The sequence below is a fragment of the Kogia breviceps genome, chromosome 2 (assembly GCF_026419965.1).
Source record: "Kogia breviceps isolate mKogBre1 chromosome 2, mKogBre1 haplotype 1, whole genome shotgun sequence".
In the NCBI taxonomy this organism is placed as follows: domain Eukaryota; kingdom Metazoa; phylum Chordata; class Mammalia; order Artiodactyla; family Physeteridae; genus Kogia; species Kogia breviceps.
Window position 1 is genome coordinate 76,135,661 of NC_081311.1, and position 21,792 is coordinate 76,157,452.

At 38.2% G+C, this 21,792-nt stretch overlaps 1 protein-coding gene across 5 annotated transcripts in view; it reads right to left on the minus strand.

Moving 5' to 3' along the window:
• Window positions 1-5,834: 5,834 nt before the first annotated feature.
• LOC131751357 (zinc finger protein 33B) overlaps window positions 5,835-21,792 on the minus strand; it is a 74,309-nt gene continuing 58,351 nt past the window's right edge. For 4 of the 5 annotated variants that reach the window (XM_067025643.1, XM_067025641.1, XM_067025642.1 and 1 more), the window contains one exon: window positions 12,389-17,863. In XM_067025643.1, coding sequence (XP_066881744.1) covers window positions 15,777-17,863 — 2,087 coding nt within the window. In that variant the 3' untranslated portion in view covers window positions 12,389-15,776. Of the gene's footprint in view, window positions 7,032-9,187; window positions 9,299-12,388; window positions 17,864-21,792 lie in introns of those variants that run through there. The other variant, XM_067025645.1, reaches the window with a different exon arrangement.

Genomic DNA, 21,792 nt, shown 5'->3' on the forward strand with positions numbered 1-21,792 from the left:
TCTCAAGATAAACAATAACTAGTCCTTAAGTAAGAGGACTTGACAGTACCATTTATTGCACATAGTTCACCCAAAATTCGTCTGGTAATTGGGATGACCATCTGTTGTCTTTATAAAAGGAAAAACAAGCTTCTCATATCTTTATGACAGGAGGCAGTTTTGCAACTTGGAGCAAGGCACCCATTGAAGTGAGGCTCCCACCCTCCCCCAGAAACTGGGAAAAAGGAGTGCTATCTCCCTGGAAGTATTTCAAAGAGATGGCTCTGAGGCTCCTTGAGAAAGATACTGTAGGGGTGCAGAACTGCCAAGAGGCTTTGTAAAAGGTTCATATTCATCTCAAAGGGATAAAGAATTTACAAGTTTACAAAAGAAAATGCTCTACACAAAAGAAGGGAGGATGTCTCTTCCATTATTTTTAACAGAGAATAATAATCCTCATTTTTTATTTCTATTTGCCCTTATACCACTCTCACCACTTCTCGTTAATATTGTACTGAAGGTCTTACGTCAATTAGGAAAGAAGATGCAACAAAAGGCATACAGATGAGAAATAAACAGGTAATGCTATTGCTATATGCAGATGGCATGACCTTGTATATAGAAAATGCTTAGAAACCCACTAAAAATATTAGAATAAATGAGTTAAGCAAAGTTACAGGACACAAGATATATATATATATATATATATATATATATATATATAAATTGATCTTGTATACACTAGCAATGAGCAATCCTAAAACAAAATTAAGAAAACAAACTCATTTGCAATAGCATCAAAAGAAAACAATTCTTAGGAGTGAATTTAACAAAAGGAGTGTAACATTTCTACAAAGAAAACTGAAAGACCTGTACAAAGCTTGGCTAATGAAAAGTTCACTGAAAGATTTTTAAAGATCTAAATAAATGGAAAATTGGCAAGATGGCAAAAATAAGATTCCAGCCCTCTCTCTCCCTAGAAACACCAATTTAACAACAATCCATGGATGAAAACCAAAATATGCAATACATTATGGAAGTCCCAGAAGGACAAGAGAAAAAGAGCAGAAATATATTTGCATGTCAAAAGGTGAAAAATACATCTGAAAAAATTCAGGGGAATTTTACCTTAGTGAAATTTCTAGGGGTTCAGTGGTGTGGAACATGTCAAGATATCCCTTCTATACATGCTTAAAGTGTTAGTGGCAGATAGGGATGCTGTTTGGACTCTTTGGTAAGCTCACTTCTTGTGAGCCAATTCCTTAAAATCAATCAATCAGTTAATCAATCTCTCTGGAGTTTATGCATATTTAATTTAATTATGCCTATTTTAAAAGAGGATGGGGTCATTTAATTTTCTTCTACGTTTATAGACAATTATACCTCTACCATTAAATTACATGTCAGCATCAGTTACAGTCACTTTATTTGAAAGTAACAGTAACAGCCAAGAAACCATTAAATAAATGTGTATGCACTCATATAATTCCATATATGTGATCTTATAAAATCCACTTGGAATGAAGATACCTCAGACTCCTCAGCTTCTGTTCTATAGATAGCAGAGACGGTGAAGTTACACTGAAGGACTGCAGTTAATAGAGGGAGGCAGAAAGGAAGAAAATGAAAAAACTTTTTTTGCTCTCAAGCATCAGACTGATAAGAAGAAAGTGTGGAAGGAAGATGAATAAAACAAAGCTCAGCACATACTCTCTGCCCTTTGGTTCCCCGTGGAAACTATTATTACATCCTGCTCTTTTCAAAAGAATAAAAGTTCAAGTCTTCTCGATATAAGATATCTATTCCCTGATCTGTCTCCATCTCACACCAAACACCCAAATGTCTACTCAATCTTACTCATTATGTCTCTTGCCTTTCTCTCTTATTTACAGCCCTTCCACACCACCATTTCCTCATACTAGGCATTCATCACTTTTCATCTAAACTATTATAAAGGACTCCTTCCTGGCTTCCCTTCCTCACCTGAACTCCAATTCATCCTGTATATTCAATTTTTAAAAAATCTTTTTTTACTAAATAAAACACATATACAGAAAACCATACAAATATACAGCATAAATAAATGTTATTAGGCAAACACCCTAGTAATCACCACTAGGTCAAGAAATAGAACTTCACCAGCCACCCTAAAAGTCTTTCCCTTGCCCAATTTACCTCTCCCCATAGTAATACCATCTTGAATTTTAGAGTCATTCTTTTTTCATTTCTTTATAGCATGTGTTATCTCTAAGTGTGCATCTCTAGAATTATAGTTTAGTCTTTCCCATTTAAAAAAGCAAAAAAATAAGAACTGATTATGGCTTTCAATTTTTCTACAGATTTTCTTCTATATCTTTCTGTTCTTTTCAATTTGGCTTTGAAAAACCTGGGGCATCTGACATGGTGCAGTCCAGATTTTGCTGCTTACACATTCACGGTGCAGTCACTGTGTTCCTTTGTCCTCTGTATTCCATGCAAACTGGCTGCTGGATTGACAGGCCTAATCATGCTGAGGGTGATCACTTTAGCAAGACCATATGCAGTGTGTGTTCTTTTACCATGAGGCATATAATTAACTAGTAGTCTCTCTTTGTGATGATGTAACAACTGATGATGCCATTAATTCACTGGACGAGGCAAAATAATGTCCTAATTCTATCATTACAAAAAAGTCTATTATAAAAATTATAAGACTATTATCTATTATAAAGTCTATTATAAAAATTCTACATTTTTATAATAGACTTTAAGTTTAGAATAATTTTAGATTTATAGAAAAGATAGTACAGCGAGTTCCCATGTAACCCACACTATCTAGCTCCCAATATTATTAACATTTTATATCAGTATGGCACATTTGTTACAATTAATGAACCAATATTGATCAATTACTATTAACTAACATCCACACTTTACTCAGATTTCCTTGGTTTTCATCTAATGCTGTCTTCTGTTCCAGGACCCCATCCAGAATATCACATTATATTTGGTTGTCATATAAACTTAAGCATTTCTTGGCTATGACAATTTCTCAGACTTTCCTTGTTTTGTATGAACTTCACAGTTTTGAGATGTACTGGTCAGGTACTTTTCAGTATGCCTCCTAGCTGAAATTTCAAATTTTTCTTAAGATTAAACTGTGGTTGTGGGATTTGGGAAGGAAAAGCACATAAAGTGCTACTTTCATCACATCAGACCAGAGGTACACACCATCAACATGACTTACCACTGCTGATACTGACCTTGATCACTTGTTTGTCCAGTTTCTCCATGGTTGTTATATTTTTATGTCGTTCTTTCCATATGGTACACTTTAGAAGTAACCATGCACAGCCACAGGAATGGGGAATTATGCTCTTCTTCCTTGGTAGCAATCTACATAAATTATTTGGAATTTTACATAGGAGCTCTGTCCTCCCCCATCTATTCAATAATTTGTATCAGTATGATTGGCTCCTGTGGTCCTTTGACATATCCCCATCAAGGTGGTATTTTTTTGTTTGAGCACTTCCTTACATTCTGGCACCATAAGATGCTCCAGGCTTCAACTTATTTCCTGCCCAAGTCCTACAATCAGCAACTTCTCCAAGTAGCCCTGGTTCCTTTTATGGGAATATGGCTTTAGAAACCAAGATCTGGGCACTGCATGTATGTACTGCTATTAGGGTTTTGGTGTTTTTATAGTCCCTCAGATGACACAGCAAGGGAATATTTTGTGTATACTAACGTGTATATAAGCCTATTTATATAATTCCCGTATATAACCATATGTATCTATATTAAATTAAACATGAGTTCATACTGATGTTTCCAACTCTAATCCAGAGTACCACGTGGATCATTCTAGCTTCCTCTTCTTGCTGATATGTAACCTTCCAATGCAATAGTGATAAACCTGGCTCCCTCACCTGCCATCCACTTACTTAACTGTTCCATTCCAGTATAAATCAGAATTGCTAACCTGTACCCCATGGAAAACAACTTTATTACCTACAGTGCTTATGTGCAGTTTCTTTTGTCTTGAGGCTAACAGTCTCATTTCCAAAGATACTTAGCACCTTTTCTGCCTACCTCCTTCAGGGAAGTTGTTACATAGATTCTCTTGTCATAGTCTGCAATACTTCCTGGTATTCCTTGAACTCCTCAGTGATTTTTAAATTTGCCTACAGTAAGGCTCCCTATTTGTGCTGTAAACTTCTGTGGGTTTGGACAAATGCATAATGTCATGTATCTATCATTATGGTATCACACAAAATAATAAATAGCTTCACCAATCAGGAAAAAATATTCTGTGCTTCATCTATTTAACCCTTCCAACCTCCCCCTAAAGGTCTTGCAAATACTTATCTTTTTACTATCTCTATAGTTTTGCCTCCTCCAAGGTCATATAATATGAATCATACATTGTACAGCCCTTTCAGACTGGCTTCTTTCACTAAGCAATATGCATTTAAGATTCCTTCATGACTTTTAGTGACAACACCTTGCTTCTTATCAATGAATAATATTCCATTGTATAGATGTACCACAGTTTGCTTAACCAGTCACCTACTGAAGCATATTGTGGTTACTTCCAATTTTGGAAATAAACCTGCTATAAATATTCATATGCAGGCTTCTGTGTGAATCTAAATTTTCAAATAAGTTGAGTAATTACCCAGGGGAGCAATGGTTGAATTGTATGATAAGACTATGTTTACTTCTATAAGACACTGCCAAAGTTTGCAGATATCTTCAACCTCAATTTACAGTGAGAAATACATTTAAATTCATGATCCAATACAAACATTCGTTCAACATTTTTTTTTAAAGATTTATTTTGGGCTGCGTAGGGTCTTAGTTGTGGCACGTGGGATCTTCGTCGAGGCACGCAGGATCTCAGGTTTCAGCGTGCGGGCTCTTCGTTGCGACACCCGGGTTTTCTCTAGTTGTGTCGAGCAGGCTCCAGGGCGCATGGGCTCTGTAGTGTGGTGCACGAGTTCCAGAGTGCGTGGGCTCTGCTGTTTGCAGCACTCAGCCTCTCTAGTTGAGGCGTGCGAGCTCAGTAGTTGCGGCACGCAGGCTTAGTTGCCCCGCAGCATGTGGGATCTCAGTTCCCCGACCAGGGATTGAACCCGTGTCCCCTGCACTGGAAGGCAGATTCTTTACCACTGGACCACCACGGAAGCCCCTCACTCATTGAATATTAACAGTGTGCCAGTTTTAGGCACTGGATTCATAGTAGTGTGTAAGATAGATAAAACTCCTAGTTCTGATGGAGTTTATATTCTAGTGAGGGACTATAAAATAATAAAGAGACTAAGTAAAATATTTTGTATACTAAATGATACCTTGGCAAAAATACTAAAGTATTAAAGTGGGATAAAGAGTTTACAGAAAACAAAAAACTATGGAGACAATAAAAAAATCAGGAGTTGGGGTGGAGATGGAAGGACGAAAAGGCAGAGTGCGGAGGACTTCTGGGGCAGTGAAAATACACAGTATACCATAATGATGGATAAATGTCATCAATACATTTGTCCAAACCATAGGATGTACAATACCAAGAGTGAACTTCACTGTAAATGATGGACTTTTACGATGTGTCAATGTAGGCTTATTAATTATAACATACACACCACTCTGGTGCAGGATGTTGGTAACAGGGGAGGCTGTGCGTGTGTGGGAAATGGGAACTCTCTGTACCTTCCCCTCAATTTTGCTATGAACCTGAAACTGCTCTAGAAGATTGTCTTAGTTTTTTTTTTAAAAAGCTGCCAGAAGACTGATTCAATCTTTAGTACACACATGTACTAGTCTGTTAAGGCTGCTGCCTTAGTCATTCAGGCTGCTATAACAAAATACCACAGACTGGATAGCTTATAAACAACAGAAATTTATTTTGCACAGTTCTGGAGGCTGGGAAGTCCAAGATTAATGCACAAGTATGGTTGCATTCCGGTAAGAACTGTCTTCCTGGTTAACAGACAGCAATTTCTCACTGGGTCCTCACATGGTAGAAAGGCTGGGGATCCCATTCATGAGGGCTCCACTCTCCAGACATAATCACTTCCCAACTGCCCCACCTTCTAATGCCATCACACTGGAGATTAGATTTCAACATATGAATTGGGGTGGTGGGACACAAACATTCAGCTGCCATAACAAAATATCACCGCAGACTAGGTGACTTAACTGAAATTTATTTGGCTCAATTTTGAAAGCTGAAGTCCAAAGTCAAGGTGTTGGTAGATGTGTTTTCTCCAGAGGCCTCTCCTTGGCTTGCAAATGGCTGCCTTCTCGCTGTGTCTTTGCATGGCCTTTTCTTCGTACAATGATCGTCCCTGGGTCTCCTCCTCTTCTTATAAGGACTCCAGTCATGTTGGATTAGGGCCCCACCTTTATGACCTCATTTAACTTTCTCTTTAAGGGCTCTACCTCCAAAACTGTCACATTAGGATGGATCTGGGGGAAAACCACTTCAGTCCAGGATAACATATAACTGACTATAAATATTTTTCATAAAACAGTATTTACCTATATCTATAATGAATTCTGATATTATATTTTATTTCTTTAAAAATATTAGCTCTGATTCATTGAACTGATTTCACAGTTCCTTCATAGGCCAATGTGGTTGCTTTGTAATGTGTTACCTAGGCAAGGCCGAATTACATTTCCCAGAATTCCTTTTCCTGTATGTTTCCCATGGGGCGGACCATAAAAGAGATTCTTGTGCAAGACTTGGAGGGCATAAGTGATGTAACAGCCATTTTGTATCTCACACATGCTATTGTTGATCTACTGACCACCTCATTGGCATGAGACACCTCTAGGACTGTGTTCCACATGGATCCTTCAGCTCCTCCGATGCACACACCACCTCAGTGACTAAGGGACCAAGCTTCTGTAGGACACCACACCATCAAGGTCAGAGGCAATGAGAACTGACTCCAGTTTTAACCCATCCTCGTCGGCACTACTCATGGTTGTGAGTTCTCGTTTGTTTTTGCTCTCTTCCACATCACATCCACCTTCCTTTCCTTATTGTCTGCCTTGTGGACTTCAAGCGCCTTCATCAGACATGAAGACAACAACCTTATAGAGACTGCTTAACCAGTTCCCACAGCTGTAGAAAGCCAAAGCCCTGTAATAAATCCCTTTAGACATACACACTCTTATGGTTCTATGTCTCTAATTAAATCCTTCCTGAATCATAAATTTGTACCAAATTGGGTCTGGCTTTTCTGAACTGGGTCTGGTTTTTCTTAATTAGATTCTGTTATCTGACTAGAGTCAGATTTAAAGCCATTAAAGATCCTGTTTCAGTTGTAAAGCGGCACTGATAGTCCATGACATGCAGTGGTGATACAGATACTCAAATTATTACCTTTAGATACCTGTAATCAAGTGCCTATAGAAAGCAAGGCTCTGGGAAATCAAGTATTTTCTCCCTTAGATATTTTAGTGAACACAAGGAGTTTAAAGGAACTGGTTGTTACTTCTAAATGTGCTGGAGAACTTTGGGGAAAGAAGATGAGAAACTCGGGGATTTAAATTCCCAGCTCAAGATCCACACAGGGACCTTAAAGCTTCAATGATCATCTTGAAAGCACCTCATCCCCTAAACCTGCAGGGCTGAGATTTATGAAAGGAAACCCAGTGACAAATCTGTTGGGTAGCTTAATTACTATGTAAACTGAATTTCCAACCTTGCACGGCCTCATTAAAAGTTAGGGCTTTGACTGGTAGGGAACAGAATCCTGAAAACTGGGACAGGGAAATAAGAACAGATTTCAATGGAGCTGAGATCCTCAATGCCTACAAATGCTTTCAGTATATCTGTTAACCCCCCGCCACCCCCGCCACCCCAATCCACAGCTATGGCCTCATGAGGAGTTCCCTATGACCAGATGACTGAGAAAGAAAAAACCTCAGGCTTGGGTTAGATGATCCTGCACAGTATGCAGCCCCACTCTGAGATGGTCCTGAAAGTCAGTGGTAAAAGGAAATCATCCAAAGGGGCAGAAATTTGAGCAGTGCACCTGGTTTATTTTGCCTGGAAGCAGAGATGACCAAAGTTATGGGTCTACATGTATTTACGTAAAGTGGCTAATGGTTTAGCTAAATGGTCAAGAACTAAGAAGGGGTACACTGGAAAATCTTTGAAAAGGAGTTCTCGGGAAGAGGTGCATGCCCAGACCTTTCCAAATGGGCAGAGTGAAGGTATTTGTGTACCATGTGAATGCTCACCAAAGAGTAACCTCACTGGAGGACTGAATAATTAAGGACACATTCTATGGATGCCAATCTCCTTCTGTCAGTCAGGCCCTTTTCCCGGCCACTTCTGGTATTGCCCAGTGGGCTCATGAATGAAGTGGCCACAGGCAGTGAAGGAGATTATGCATGGGCTCAGCAAAACGGACTTACTCTCGTCAAGGCCAATCTGGCTAGTCACTGTTAAGTGTGTAATCTGCCAGCAGAGAGACCACCAATTACCAACCAACTTGGCACCATTCCTTGGATGGATCAGTTTAGCTACTTGTTATCAGGGTGACTAGAGTAGATCATTCCCATCACAAAACAGATACTATTTTGTACCTACCGTCAAAAGATTTGGAGTACATGGATTTGCCTTCCCTGCCTGCAATGCATCTGTCAAAACCAACATCAAGAGATTTACAGAATGCCTCCTCCACCAGCATGGTATTCCTTGCAGCCTTGGTTTGGATTCCAGGAGGCATGAGAGGAGTCTGCTAAAGCCCCCACAGTGAAAGAGTCTCTGAGGGCACGAATGGGAGTACCTGTTGATTTCAATTTGGACTGATTCTTGAGCCTGCGTTTGGAGGAGGCCCTATACAAGTTGGGCCAATTTGAAAGTAACAGCATCAGTGAGATTAAAATAAAATATTAAGTGGGGAAATATGTTGCCTACAGAACCCAAAAAGGACTAAAGGACGTATCTGTATTAACACTGTGTGTGTTAAGAACACACAATTAAAAAAACGACAACAGTCAACAGCTGTTTCTTGATGGTGTCAGGGGTGGAGCAGCCCTTGGTTGACAAATAATTTTCACGAACTTAACTGAGGGGGTAGATCTTTGTGTTATGTGAGGTGAGATAACTTATGCCTCTTTTTGTGAGCTCTTTTGTGGGTATTTATATGTCCCAAATGGATTTGTGAAATGAATTTCCTCAGAGAAGGATGTCATCAATGTAATGTCATACCTGTGCTCCTGGAGAAAACTGGATGCAGTTAAGGTATTGCCCACGAAGACTGTGCAATGGCAGAGTTGCTGACGTATGCCATGGGTAGCCTGGTAAAGGTGTCTGGTGTCCCTTCAGAGGTGAAAGCAAACTGTGGCTGAGAGACTGTTGAAAAGAGCACTGAACAGAACATATTAGCCAAACCTGGAATAACAAAATATTTACTACTTGCTATTTGGATGGAAGCAATAATTTTAATATATTGGGTATTGGGTCCTTAACAGATGGGCCATAGCATTAAGGTTGTGATAATCCCTTGTGAAGCACCATCATTATTTCCAGGCTAAGAATAAGCTAAACTGGACCATTAAACAGAGAAGCAGAGGTGATAACCACTTCTCTAGATAGGTCTTTATAATGGTTTCAGTTGGGGTATATGATACATGGGGTCCCATTTTGTCAATCCAATTTGTTAAGTGCCAGAAATATAATTTTATTATTCACTGGATCAGAACATCCATGCCTTCTATGGCATTATGTTAAAATTAAATCAATGGGTACTATGAATCTTAGGAGGTTTCACCTTAACCAATAGAAATACTGTCTATTTGTCCTAAATGACTCAGTCTGTTTGAGCTGCTATAATAAAATACAATGGACTGGGTGCCTTATAAACAACAAAAATTTATTTTTCACAGTTCTAGAGACTGAGAAGTCCAAGATCAAGGTGTCAGATGTCTGGTGAGGACCCACTTCCTGGTTCACAGATGGCCGTCTTTTCCTAAGTCCTCATATGACAGAAGAAGCAAGGGAATTCTCTGGAGTTTCTATTGTAAGGGCACTAACCCCATTCACGAGGGCTCTGTCCTCATAACCCAATCACCCCCAAAAGCCCAAGCTCCAAATACCATCACATTGGCGATTAGATTTCAACATTATGAATTTTGGAGCAATACACAATTGAGTCTATAGCACTATTTCATGTTCAATAACTCCTCTAAGATTTTAGGGGGTAACATGATTACATTTAGTGGGATGCCCAGGTATAACTGTAAATTGAACCCTGTATTAAGGCCATGAAAGTTTGCCAATGGTACATTTCAGCAGATACTAGAGTTAACATTAAAGTTAATTTGGAAGGTATAAAAGCCAATCAGCACCCTTTTATCTTTTGTTGTATAAATTATTTTAGTAAATTCTGGATTTCCAATTGGGTCAAACTGTGGACCTAACTTACATAATATTGTACAGCAACTATACCTCAATTAAAAAAAACCAAAAAACAAAAAACTGTGGACCTCTGTATCAGTTATTTTGTTGTTTTCTCTCCCTGTGTCTAAGTCTGCCTCCCTCCCTTCATTCTTCCTTTCCATTTTTCTTTTTGTGGTTACTGGACATACTTCTGAGGACAGGGGGTTCTCTTTACTCTAATCAAACTTACAAATTTCCGTCTCCAGAGAGCCTCCGATCAGGATCGTCAGGGTTAGGGGCCTGCTCCATGGCAATGGTATCTGCATATGGCTTAAGGATCCCAGGCTTAAGTTGCATTTGAATTAACCTCTTTGCTGTGCCACAGGATGGGAGTTTTCTGCTCTAACTATGAGCACAGAACTTTTTTTCTTTTTTTATTTTTTTACAACATAGAAATAGGTAGCAGGTGGTGCAGCAAAAGCATGCTGGGCCCATAACCCAAAGGTTGATTGATTGAACATCCTCTGTTTGCCATGGCTGTGGTCTTTTCTTCTGCCACGCAGGTTTCTTTCTCTCTGTTTTCTCTGCAAATTTCCTCAGTTATTTTGGATTTCTAGCCATGTAATGTCTTGGCTTTCAGTTTTTGTCTCTATCCAATCACCCATGGCATGGACCTTCTGGGTGGTTACAACGGAGAGTATCAAAGTCCAGCAGCCAGCCTCATAGGTAGCTCAGAGACCACCTGCCAGACAGACTGAACCCAATGGCAAGCCACACAGGGGCATAGCCAATTAATAATTCTCTCTTAGCGACAACAGCCTCTCAGAGTGGGAAGGGATATCGACACTCCAAAAAAAGAACACAAAGCAGAGCAGGCCAAAGTGCAAACCTATCAGCAATTGGTGGTTCTATCCCAAGTGGCCTCTGCCACATCACAGAACCAGTTAGCCAAGAACAATTAGATAACACTGACTAGGTGACCTGTCTTGCATGGACAATCCTGCTCATGATGCCAACTGTATTAACTGCCTTCTAGTCACTCTGTTGGTGGTGGGATTCCTGCCCTGGGGTAATGGAATAGCTGAACACATGACATCTCACACTGGACAGGTGAGATCTACATAAGTTTACTAGTTATGCATATTCACAGGCCAGGCAAGAGGTCACCACATGCCATCCAAGGTCACATAGGTAGCGCACTTGGAAACAGAGGGAACAACTAGGGGTTGTGGGAAATGGCTCTATATTATCAACAGGGTGCAGCGACCCCTGGTTCCTGTGAGAGGATGGGACTGGCTTTTCTGAATAATCTTGCAGGCTGGTAGGGAAGTGAAACTTGCTACTCAGGGAAAAGCAAGAACCACAGGTACACCTGGTAACCTTGGTAAGACAGGAGGATTGCCTGATTACAGGACCTTATCTGTGGGAGTAAAATGAGGAGGGAAATGTGCAGTTAGGACATTAGAGGTCCTTTTATTTTCAGGGGTTAAGAGACTCTATTACACTGGGCCTTAAGTTGCTATAATTTAAAGTATTTTGGGGACTTCCCTGGTGGTCCAGTGGTTAAGACGCTGCACTCCCAAAGCAAGGGGTCCGGGTTTGATCCCTGGTCAGGGAACTAGATCCCGCATGCTGCAACAAAGATCCTGCAGGCTGCAACCAAGACCCAGCTCAGCCAAATAAATAAATATTAAAATAAAGTATTATGAAGACTATAAAAACAACCCAAATATTCATTAGTGGTGATTATACCTGCAGTGCAAAAACATATGACTGACAAACAAAAACTTTAGTACAGAAACAAGATGTTATAATGAGAGGTAAGGAATTTAAGATAATTCCAAAATAAGGTAATAAGGCTTAGAAAAGCAGAAAGCTGTAATTGAAGATATGTTTCAGTGGTTGTCAATATATGATTTCTGAGAATGCATTCCCCTCCCCAGCCCAACACCACATGGGAAAATTGCTACTGAATGATGTGAGTTTTCAATTTTGTAAACATGTAAGAAAGCATCCTCACAGATTAATCTATACTGTTATATGCGGCAGGGTTGTTTATTTATTTAATACACTCTATTTTTTCGAGTAGTTTTAGGGTTACAGAAAAAATGAGAAGGCACAGAATTCCTATATACCCCTTCACCTCCACTTCCCTCCACAGTTTTCCATATTATTAATATCTTGCATTAGTGTGGTACATTTTTACAACTGATGAGCCAATACTGATACAGTTTTACAACTGAAATCCATTGTTTACATTAGGGTTGACCCTTTGTATTTTACATTTTGTAGGTTTTGACAAATCAATGACATGTATCCACCATTACAGTATCCTACAGGATAGTTTCACCATCCTAAAAATTCTCTGTAATCCACTTATTCATCCCTCCCACCTTCACTCTGGACCCCTGGTCTTTTTGCTGTCTCCACAGTTTTGCCTTTATGAGAATGCATTACAGTTGGAATCATATAGTATAAAGCCTTTTCAGATTGACTTCTTTCATTTAGCAATACACATCTAAGGTTCTTCTGTGTGTCTGTTACTTGAGAACTCATTTCTTTTTATCACCTGCTTGAGCATTATATCCTGTAACCTTGCTGTAATTGCTTACTAGTGTCGGGAGGTTTTGTTGTTGTTGATTCTCTGGAATTTTCTACATAGACAATCATGTTATCTGTGAACGTAGATAGTTTTATCTCTTCTTTCCAAATCTGTACCTTTTATTTCCCTTACTTGTCTTACTGCATTAGCTAGGACTTCCTGAAGGATGCCGAAAAGGTGTAGTGAGAGGGGACCTCCTTGTATTGCTCCTCATCTTACTGGGAAAGCATCTAGTTTCTCACCATTAAGTATGATGCTAGCTGTGGGATTTTTATAGATGTTCATTAACAAGTTAAGAAAATTCCTTAGTATTTATTTATAGTAAGCTAGTATTCCTAGCTTACTGAGAGTTTCTTATTTACCACGAATGGGTGTTTGGATTTTTTGAAATGTTTTTCTGCACCTATTAATATGATCATATAATATTTCTTCTTTAGCCTGTTGACATAATGGGTTACATTAATTGATTATTAAATGTTGAACCAGTCTTGCATACCTGGATAAATCCCACTTGATCATGGCATGTAATCTTTTTATACACTGTTGGATTCAATTTGCAGATATTTTGTTGAAAATTTCTGTATCTATGTTCATGAGATATTGATCTGCAGTTTTCCTTTCTTGTTACATCTTTGCCTAGTTTTATAACTAGGGTAATGCTGGCCTCATACAATGAGTAAGAAGTAGTCTCTCTGCTTTTACATTCTATTAGATATTTTAGAGAACTGATACCATTTCTTCCTTAATTTGGTAGAATTCACCAGTGAAAACATCTGGGCCTAATACTTTCTGATTTGGAAGATTAAAAATTGATTCAATTTCTTGAATAGATATATGCCTATTCCGATTTATCCATCTGTGAGTTTTGGCAGATTGTGTCTTTCAAGGAATTGGCCCATTTCATCTAGGTTATCAAACTTGTGGGCTCAGAGTTATCCATAACATTTCCTTATAATCCTTTTCATGCTCATGGGATCAGTAGTTATGGCTCTCTTTCGTTCCTGATGTTGGCAATTTGTGTCTTCTGTTTTTCTTAGTTACACTGGCTAGAGACTTATCAATTTTACTGAACTTCTCAAAGAACCAGCTTTTGGTTTTACTGATTTTCTCTATTGGTTTCCTGTTTTCAATTACTCTGGTATCTGCCCTAATTCTCATTATTCTTTCGTTTTTTATTCCTTGGACTTAATTTGCTCTTCTTTGTCTACTTTCCTAAAATGGAAGTTTAGACTCTGTGTGCAATCTAAGATCATTTGATTATGTAACCTTAGATTATTAGCTTAACCTAATTATTTACATGATCTGATCATGAAATTTAGTATATCACCTTTGCCCCATCAATAAAAGCACCACTTTAGTTCTACTCTGGCCCTGCTCCAGGCTCAATCCTCCTTCTCACAGAATCAACAGTCATTAAGGGCCCAGATCTCTGGGTACATCAGACCCTTGAATTTACAGTCTAATTTACAGCCCTGAGTGTCATCTAGTCTGAGGCTTCTTTCCTGGACCCTGTCTTGGAAAGCAGTTGCTTACACAGGGTTTGGATAAATTTAGGCTGAAGGCTAGAGTGCTTACATATGTATACTCAAGGCACATCATGGTTTGCGATGAACCATGGGTGAAAGGAGAAAAGGGGCAATGGGAGTAGGGCCTAGATATCCCCATGCATAGAATACATTTTATTGAACATTCTGTTATTTTGATATGTAAGTTTAAGGTTAGACATTAGCTTCGTGGGCTTCCTGTTGCTCCAGGCCCTACACACATGGGAGATGTGCCTAATATTGTTAACAATTGCTGAACTAGTAGTATCTATTTCCTATCCACAATTTCATTAAGTTCTGTTTGGTGTAGGAAACATATATAGTTTATATAACGTACATACCTAAGCCCTGTGAACTTAAGGGATACTTCACAGGTGTTTAATGCTGTTGCCCTAATTACTCAATTTATCTCTGCTTTTAAAAAACTTCATATTCAAATGGTTGCCAGAATCAGGGTGGCAGAAAGGCTGTGATTATTAATACAAGGGAATTTCTTATTGTGAAATCCTGATTCCTTTGTAATCTTAAATGTAATACAGATTCCAGATTCCTTTTTGATTTTGCAACCTGTGCTGAAGGTTAACTCAAATATATAAACCATAAAATCTCATAGAAATACACACACAGACACACAGATTACATGGTGAAATATGAATAAGGTCTGTATCTGACTTAGAAGTAGAGTACCATCAATTTCTTGTACTTGAGAACTGCTGTGGTTATTTAACATTATTGTTAGAGGAAGCTTCGTAAAGGGCACATGAGAATTTTATGTACTATTCCTGCAACTTCTTGTGAGTCTATTTTACTATTCTTTTTTTTTTTAGTTCTTAAAGCTTTACATTGCACAATATACATCTATAAATTACAATGTTTCCTAAAAATAACTATGACATCAAAACCAAAACACAACTTCTAACTCCTAATGTTAGATTACCTCTAAAGAAAATCTTCAAGCCATATGTCTCAAATGGACAGATTTCTCCCCAACATAAATTATGACATAATCTAGTTTGTATTTTTGCTAAAATTTTTACAAAATCAAAATATCTGTGAGGTTTTCGCCAGTATTAGTTACGTGATGTTCAATGGAATGTTACCTCTTAACAAGACTGTCCTATACTTGTTGCAGTCTAGAGATTTGTCCCATGTCATTACTTTGGAGTAAAATAAGGCCAGTTTGTGGATGAAGGTTACTGAACATTCAGGATGTCAACAGAGCTTTCTCCATGGTGTGAATTCTCTGAAATGCTCAACATTTCTAATATTCACTTCAATCATAAGATTTTTCTCCTGTGTGTGTTCTTTGATGTACAATGAGGTTTGACTTCTGAGAGAACGTTTTCCCACATGTGTTACATTCATAGGGTTTCTCCCCTGTGTGTGATCTCTGATGTTTAGCAAGGTCTGATTTACGGTAAAAAACTTTCCCACATTCATTACATTGACAAGATTTCTCCCCTGTGTGAGCCCTGTTATGCACCGTGAGGGATGATTTGTGACTGAAGGATTTCCCACATTCATTACATTCATAAGGCTTTTCCCCTGTGTGTTTTCTCTGATGCAAAATAAGTCCTGATTTCACACAAAAAGATTTTCCACATTCATTACATTTATAGGGCTTTTCTTCTGTATGTGTTCTCTGATGTACTATTACAGCTGACTTATGGCAGAAAGCCTTTCCACATTCACTACATTCATAAGGTTTCTCCCCTATGTGAATTCTCTGGTGCTGAGTGAGCTGTGATTTCTGGCAGAAGGTTTTCCCACATTCACTGCACTCATAGGGCTTCTCCCCTGTATGTGTTCTGTTATGTTTAGTTAGGTATGATTTATTATAGAAGATTTTTCCACATTCATGACATTCATAGGGTTTCTCCCCTGTATGGGTTCTATAGTGTTGAGACAGGGTTGACTTATGGCTGAAAAATTTCCCACATTCAGGGCATGCAAAGGGTTTCTCCCCTGTGTGAGTTCTCTGATGTACTGTAAGGTCAGACTTCAAGCAGAAGGTTTTCCCACATTCGTAACATTCGTAAGGTTTCAACCCTGTATGGATTATCTGATGCCTGGTGAGTACTGACTTGTGGTAGAAAGTTTTCCCACATGCACTGCATTCATAGGGTTTATCTCCTAAGTGAGTTCTCTGATGTTGTGTAAGATGTGACTTCTGACAGAAAGATTTCCCACACTCAGGACACTCAAAGGGTTTCTCACCTGTATGAGTTCTCTGATGTACTGTAAGGTGTGAATTCATACAGAAGGATTTCCCACATTCATAACATTCATAGGGTTTCAGTCCTGTGTGTGTTCTCTGATGTTTAGTGAGGTCTGACTTCTGGTAAAAAGTTTTCCCACATGTGTTACACTGATAGGGTTTCTCCCCCGTATGTGTTCTCTGGTGTAATGTGAGGGCTGACTTGTGGCTGAAGGCTTTCCCACATTCACTGCATTCATAGGGTTTCTCCCCTGTGTGTGATCTCTGATGTTTAGTGAGGTTTGACTTCTCCCAGAAAGTTTTTCCACATTCATTACATTGAAAGCGTTTCTCTCCTGTGTGTATCCTCTGATGTCGAGTGAGGTGTGACTTCTCCCAAAAAGCTTTCCCACATTCATTACATTCAAAGTGTTTCTCTCCTGTATGAGTTTTCTGAAGCTGTGAGAGGTACAACTTCCTCCTGAAATTATTCCCACTTTCATCACATTCATAGTATTTCAAACGTGCCCCATGATGTTTCAAAAGGGTGGACTTCACACATAAGGATTTCCCACAATCACTGAGTTCATAGTGATTCTCCTTTGGGAGAGTTATCTGATGGAACAAGAAGGATGAGTTGTCACAGAACCTTCTCCCATATTCATCATATTCACAGTCATTCCTTTCAGTGATCTCTCTTTTGTGTGTATACAATACTGCCTTTTCAAGGAAGGTTTCTTGATATATGCTATATTCAAAGTCTTGCTCTAAAGTTTGAATCTTCTCAAGCTGAATAGGATCCTCATTTTGACTGACCGTTTTCCCATTTTTAAAAAATTCACTTTTTTCTCTAATGTGAGTTTTCTCATGTTTAATATTGAGTAGCAATTTTCCACAGGCATTAAATTCATCAGTCTTTTTTCCTAAATAGTTTTTCTTATTGATAACCAATTCTGAAACACAGCTGAAGTTCATTCCACATGAGTCACACCCACAGAGTATTTTTCTGGAAGGAAAAGAATCTGTGTCCAAGTTAAGTGGTTTCCCTATTACATTACCTTGTTCTTTAGTCAGCATTTTGTTATTGATGAATACAACTTCCCACACATGTTTACGCTGGTTTTCTTGGCTCCTTTCTTTTATGTGATCAACCTTCCAGACTTCTAGAAACAAGAAAAATTAATCTCATTAACACATTTCTGATGGAATGAGACCTATATACTATATACAAATGCCCTACATTGTTTGTAGCTGACTTTGCTTTCTTCTCTATTCTCCAGGGATGAAAATAACTGCAAGTATGTATTTTTTCTATTTCTAGGGTTTCAGGTGAAAATACAAAAGCAAGAAAGAAAAAGGCCAGTATAGTGGAAAAAGGGAGAGGAAACTGTTATTAGAACACATACATTTGGTTTCCAACATCTGAGGAATAACAGAAACTCTTTAAATTTGAATGAATCCTCCAAAAAACTAAAAAGATCAATATAAGGAGAACAAATAAAACTACCAACAACAATCCATGACTTTGGCACAACTAGGAGATACAGAATGCTACTAACTTCATATCACCACTAAGTAAGGAAATAAATATTCAAATACAGAAGAAACTGAGATAGAGCCCACATCTACAAAAAGTCAGCTGGAGACTGTGGTAAACACATGTAAAAGAAGAGAGAGAAAACTTAGAAGTGATTAACCACAAATAAAAATTTTTCCACTGTGAGTGGTAAAATACTGAGATGATGTCACAGTTCTGATAGAGCTCAGACTACTGGGAAACCCAAATGAAGGGACTTGTAGTATGTGGGACTAAGGAGAGACAAGCAAGGGCTGGTCAAAACTGTAAAAAAGACAAAGTGACTTTAGGACTTAAATGACAAAGAATCAGATACAGACTGAATTGTGTCCCCCTCCCAAATTCCTATGTTGAAGCCCTAATCTCCAATGTGGATGTACTTGGAAACAGAGCCTTTAAGGAGGTAATGAAGGTTAAACGAGGTCATAAGGGTGAAGCACTAAGCCAATGGGAATGGGATCCTTATTAGAAGAGGAAGGGACACCAGAGCTCACTTGCTCTCCATATGTACACAGAGAAAAGGCCATGTGAGGACTCAGTGAAAAGGTGCTGTCTGCAAGCTGAGGAGAGAGGCCTCACCAGAAATCAACCCTGCTGGCACCTTCATCTTGAACATCTAGTCTCTGGAATGTGAGAAAATAAAATTGTTTTGTAAGCTACTCAGTCTGTGGTATTTTGTTATAGCAGCCCAAGCAGACTAATAGCCCAAAGAGAAAACAGAATTGACTGAAATTTTAATAAATAACAATGGAAAAAAGAAAGGCATAAAAGCAGCAAAAACACAACAAGAAAAAACTAAAAAAAAGAAGAAAACTGAATAAGAAAGTAAATTCTGGATAAAAAAAGGTAGTCTGTTAGTGGGAAGGTAAGTTGGTGCAGCCACTATGGAAAACAGTATGAAGGTTCCTCAAAAAGCTAAAAAATAAAGTTACCACATGATCCAGTAATCCCACTCCTGGGCATATATCCAGACAAAACTACAATTCAAAAAGATACATGTACCCCTATGTTCATAGCAGCACTATTCACAATAGCCAAGACATGGAAACAACCTAAATGTCCATCAGCACAGAAATGGATAAAGATGTAGTACATATATACAATGGAATATTACTCAGCCATAAAAAAGAATGAAATAATGCCATTTGTAGCAATATGGATGGAACTAGAGAGTATCATACTAAGTGAAGTCAGTCAGAAAGAGAAAGACAAATACCATATGATATCACTTATATGTGGAATATAAAATATAACACAACTGAACTTATCTATGAAACAGAAATGGACTCAAACAGAGAACAAACTTGTGGTTGCCAAGGGGGGGGGGGGGTTGGGGAGGGATGAAGTGGGAGTTTGTTGTTAGCAGGTGCAAACTATTATACATAATATGGATAACAACAAGGTCCTATGTATAGCTCAGGAAATTATATTCAATATCCTGTGATAAACCATAATGGAAAAAAATATTTTTAAAAGTATGTTCATATATGTATAACTGAATCACTTTGCTGTACAGAAGAAATTAACACATCGTAAATCATCTATACTTAAAAAAATAAAAAAAATACAGAGAAGCAAATGGAAAAAATAAACACCTATAATTTCACCATCCAGAAAAAAAAGTAGTCTGTGAAAATATAATAAATAAAAATTAAAACTGTATATATGTGTGATCGTAGTCTCTAAAGACAAAAAATAGGGACATCCCTGGTGGTGGAGTGGTTAAGAATCTGCCTTGGTCTGGGAAGACCCCACATGCCACATAGCAACTAAGCCAATGTGCCACAACTACTGAATCTGCACTCTAGAGCCCGTGAGCCACAACTACTGAGCTCATGTGCCACAACTACTAAAGCCCGTACGCCCCAGAGCCCACGCACCACAACTACTGAAGCCCACACGCCACAACAAGAGAAGCCACCATGATGAGAAGCCCGCACACTGCAATGAAGAGTAGCCCCCACTCACCACAACTAGAGAAAGCCCTTGCACAGCAACAAAGACCCAGCACAGCCAAAAATAAAATTTAAAAAAATAAAGAGGAAAAAATAGAAAATAATGGAATAAATCTAAAATTAAAAACCATAATCTGAGAAAATCATCCAGAGATAAAAGACCTAATCCACATATTCAAAAGGACCACCAAGAACCTGGAAAAACTGAGCTCCAAGAGTCCTAAGACATACCTTAGTAAAACTACTAAAATGAAGAAAAATCCTCTGGACAAAAGACTGTCTCAACAAAAACATAAATGTAGGTTTGGCAACAGACTTTGTCACCAATAAACAAAACAAAGCTCAGTGGAGCACAATTTTCAAGAAAAGGAAGTGGGAGTCAAGCGGTTTTATCCTTTATTTATAATCCTTTAAGTAAAAGTCTATGGAAAAAGGCAAAGCATTTAGATATTCACGAAGTTAGGTAAAAACTGTAATCATGAAACCTTCTAGAAGAGAACAAACTTCAAGCAACCGAGATCTGACAGGAGACACTGGCAGAAAAACTGAACACTGAATACACTTAACTGTAGATCTACGACCAAAATAAGGATGAAAACAAGGACAGAATAATAACACATAAATGTTACATGTCCTGGTGAATCAGAAATAATGTAATTTAAAAACTACAGGAAATAGGAGAGAAAAATCAGGAAATAAGAATAAGCTCAGAAATAGCCACATGAAAAATAGAGTCTAAAGGATGTCACTAAAACCCGAAAAATCAAATAGAGGATTAAGTAAGGAAATTGGTAACCAATGCCATTATATCAATATAAAAGTAGAATGAAAATGTCAGAATTTCCTAATTGCCTCCCCTCCAAAAAGAACAAAGGAAAAAGACCAAATAGAAAAATTCAGTAAATGTGGTACACTCATTAAATGTAACAAGACAAAATTGAGACCAAATATACGAGCCATACCAATAAATATGAATGAGCTTAACTCACTAATAAAACCAAAATGATTTTCAAAGTGAGTCACAGACAAAACCGAAATCTATACTGTATAGGGAAAACACCCTTAGGGAAAATGATACAAAAAGGCTAACAACAAGGGGATGGACAGTATCATTCCAGACAAAGGGAAACAAGAAGGAAGCAGAGGTGCAATCCTGATATCAGGAAGGACAAAGAAACACTTTACAATGCTAAAATCTCTAACTTTGAGTGCAGAAATAACAATTATGAGTACCTACACAGACCAAACAACTTTATAAAGCAGAACTCAGAGAAGCAAGGAAAAACAGAAAAACGCTAATACGAAAAGTATTTCAAGATGGATTAAAGGAAAAAGTGAGGGGTATAGAAAAGTTAAATATAATAATTACACACATATTACAAATTCATATCTAATTTTATAATATCAAACTTATAACAGAAAATATACTTACATCTCAAGGGTACATGAAACATTCACAAAAACTGATATAGATAACATGCATGGGTAATAATACAGTAAAAACAGAAATTAATGGGGAAGTGACCTTTCATATGGACCTGAAAAACAACTCTGTAGTAAA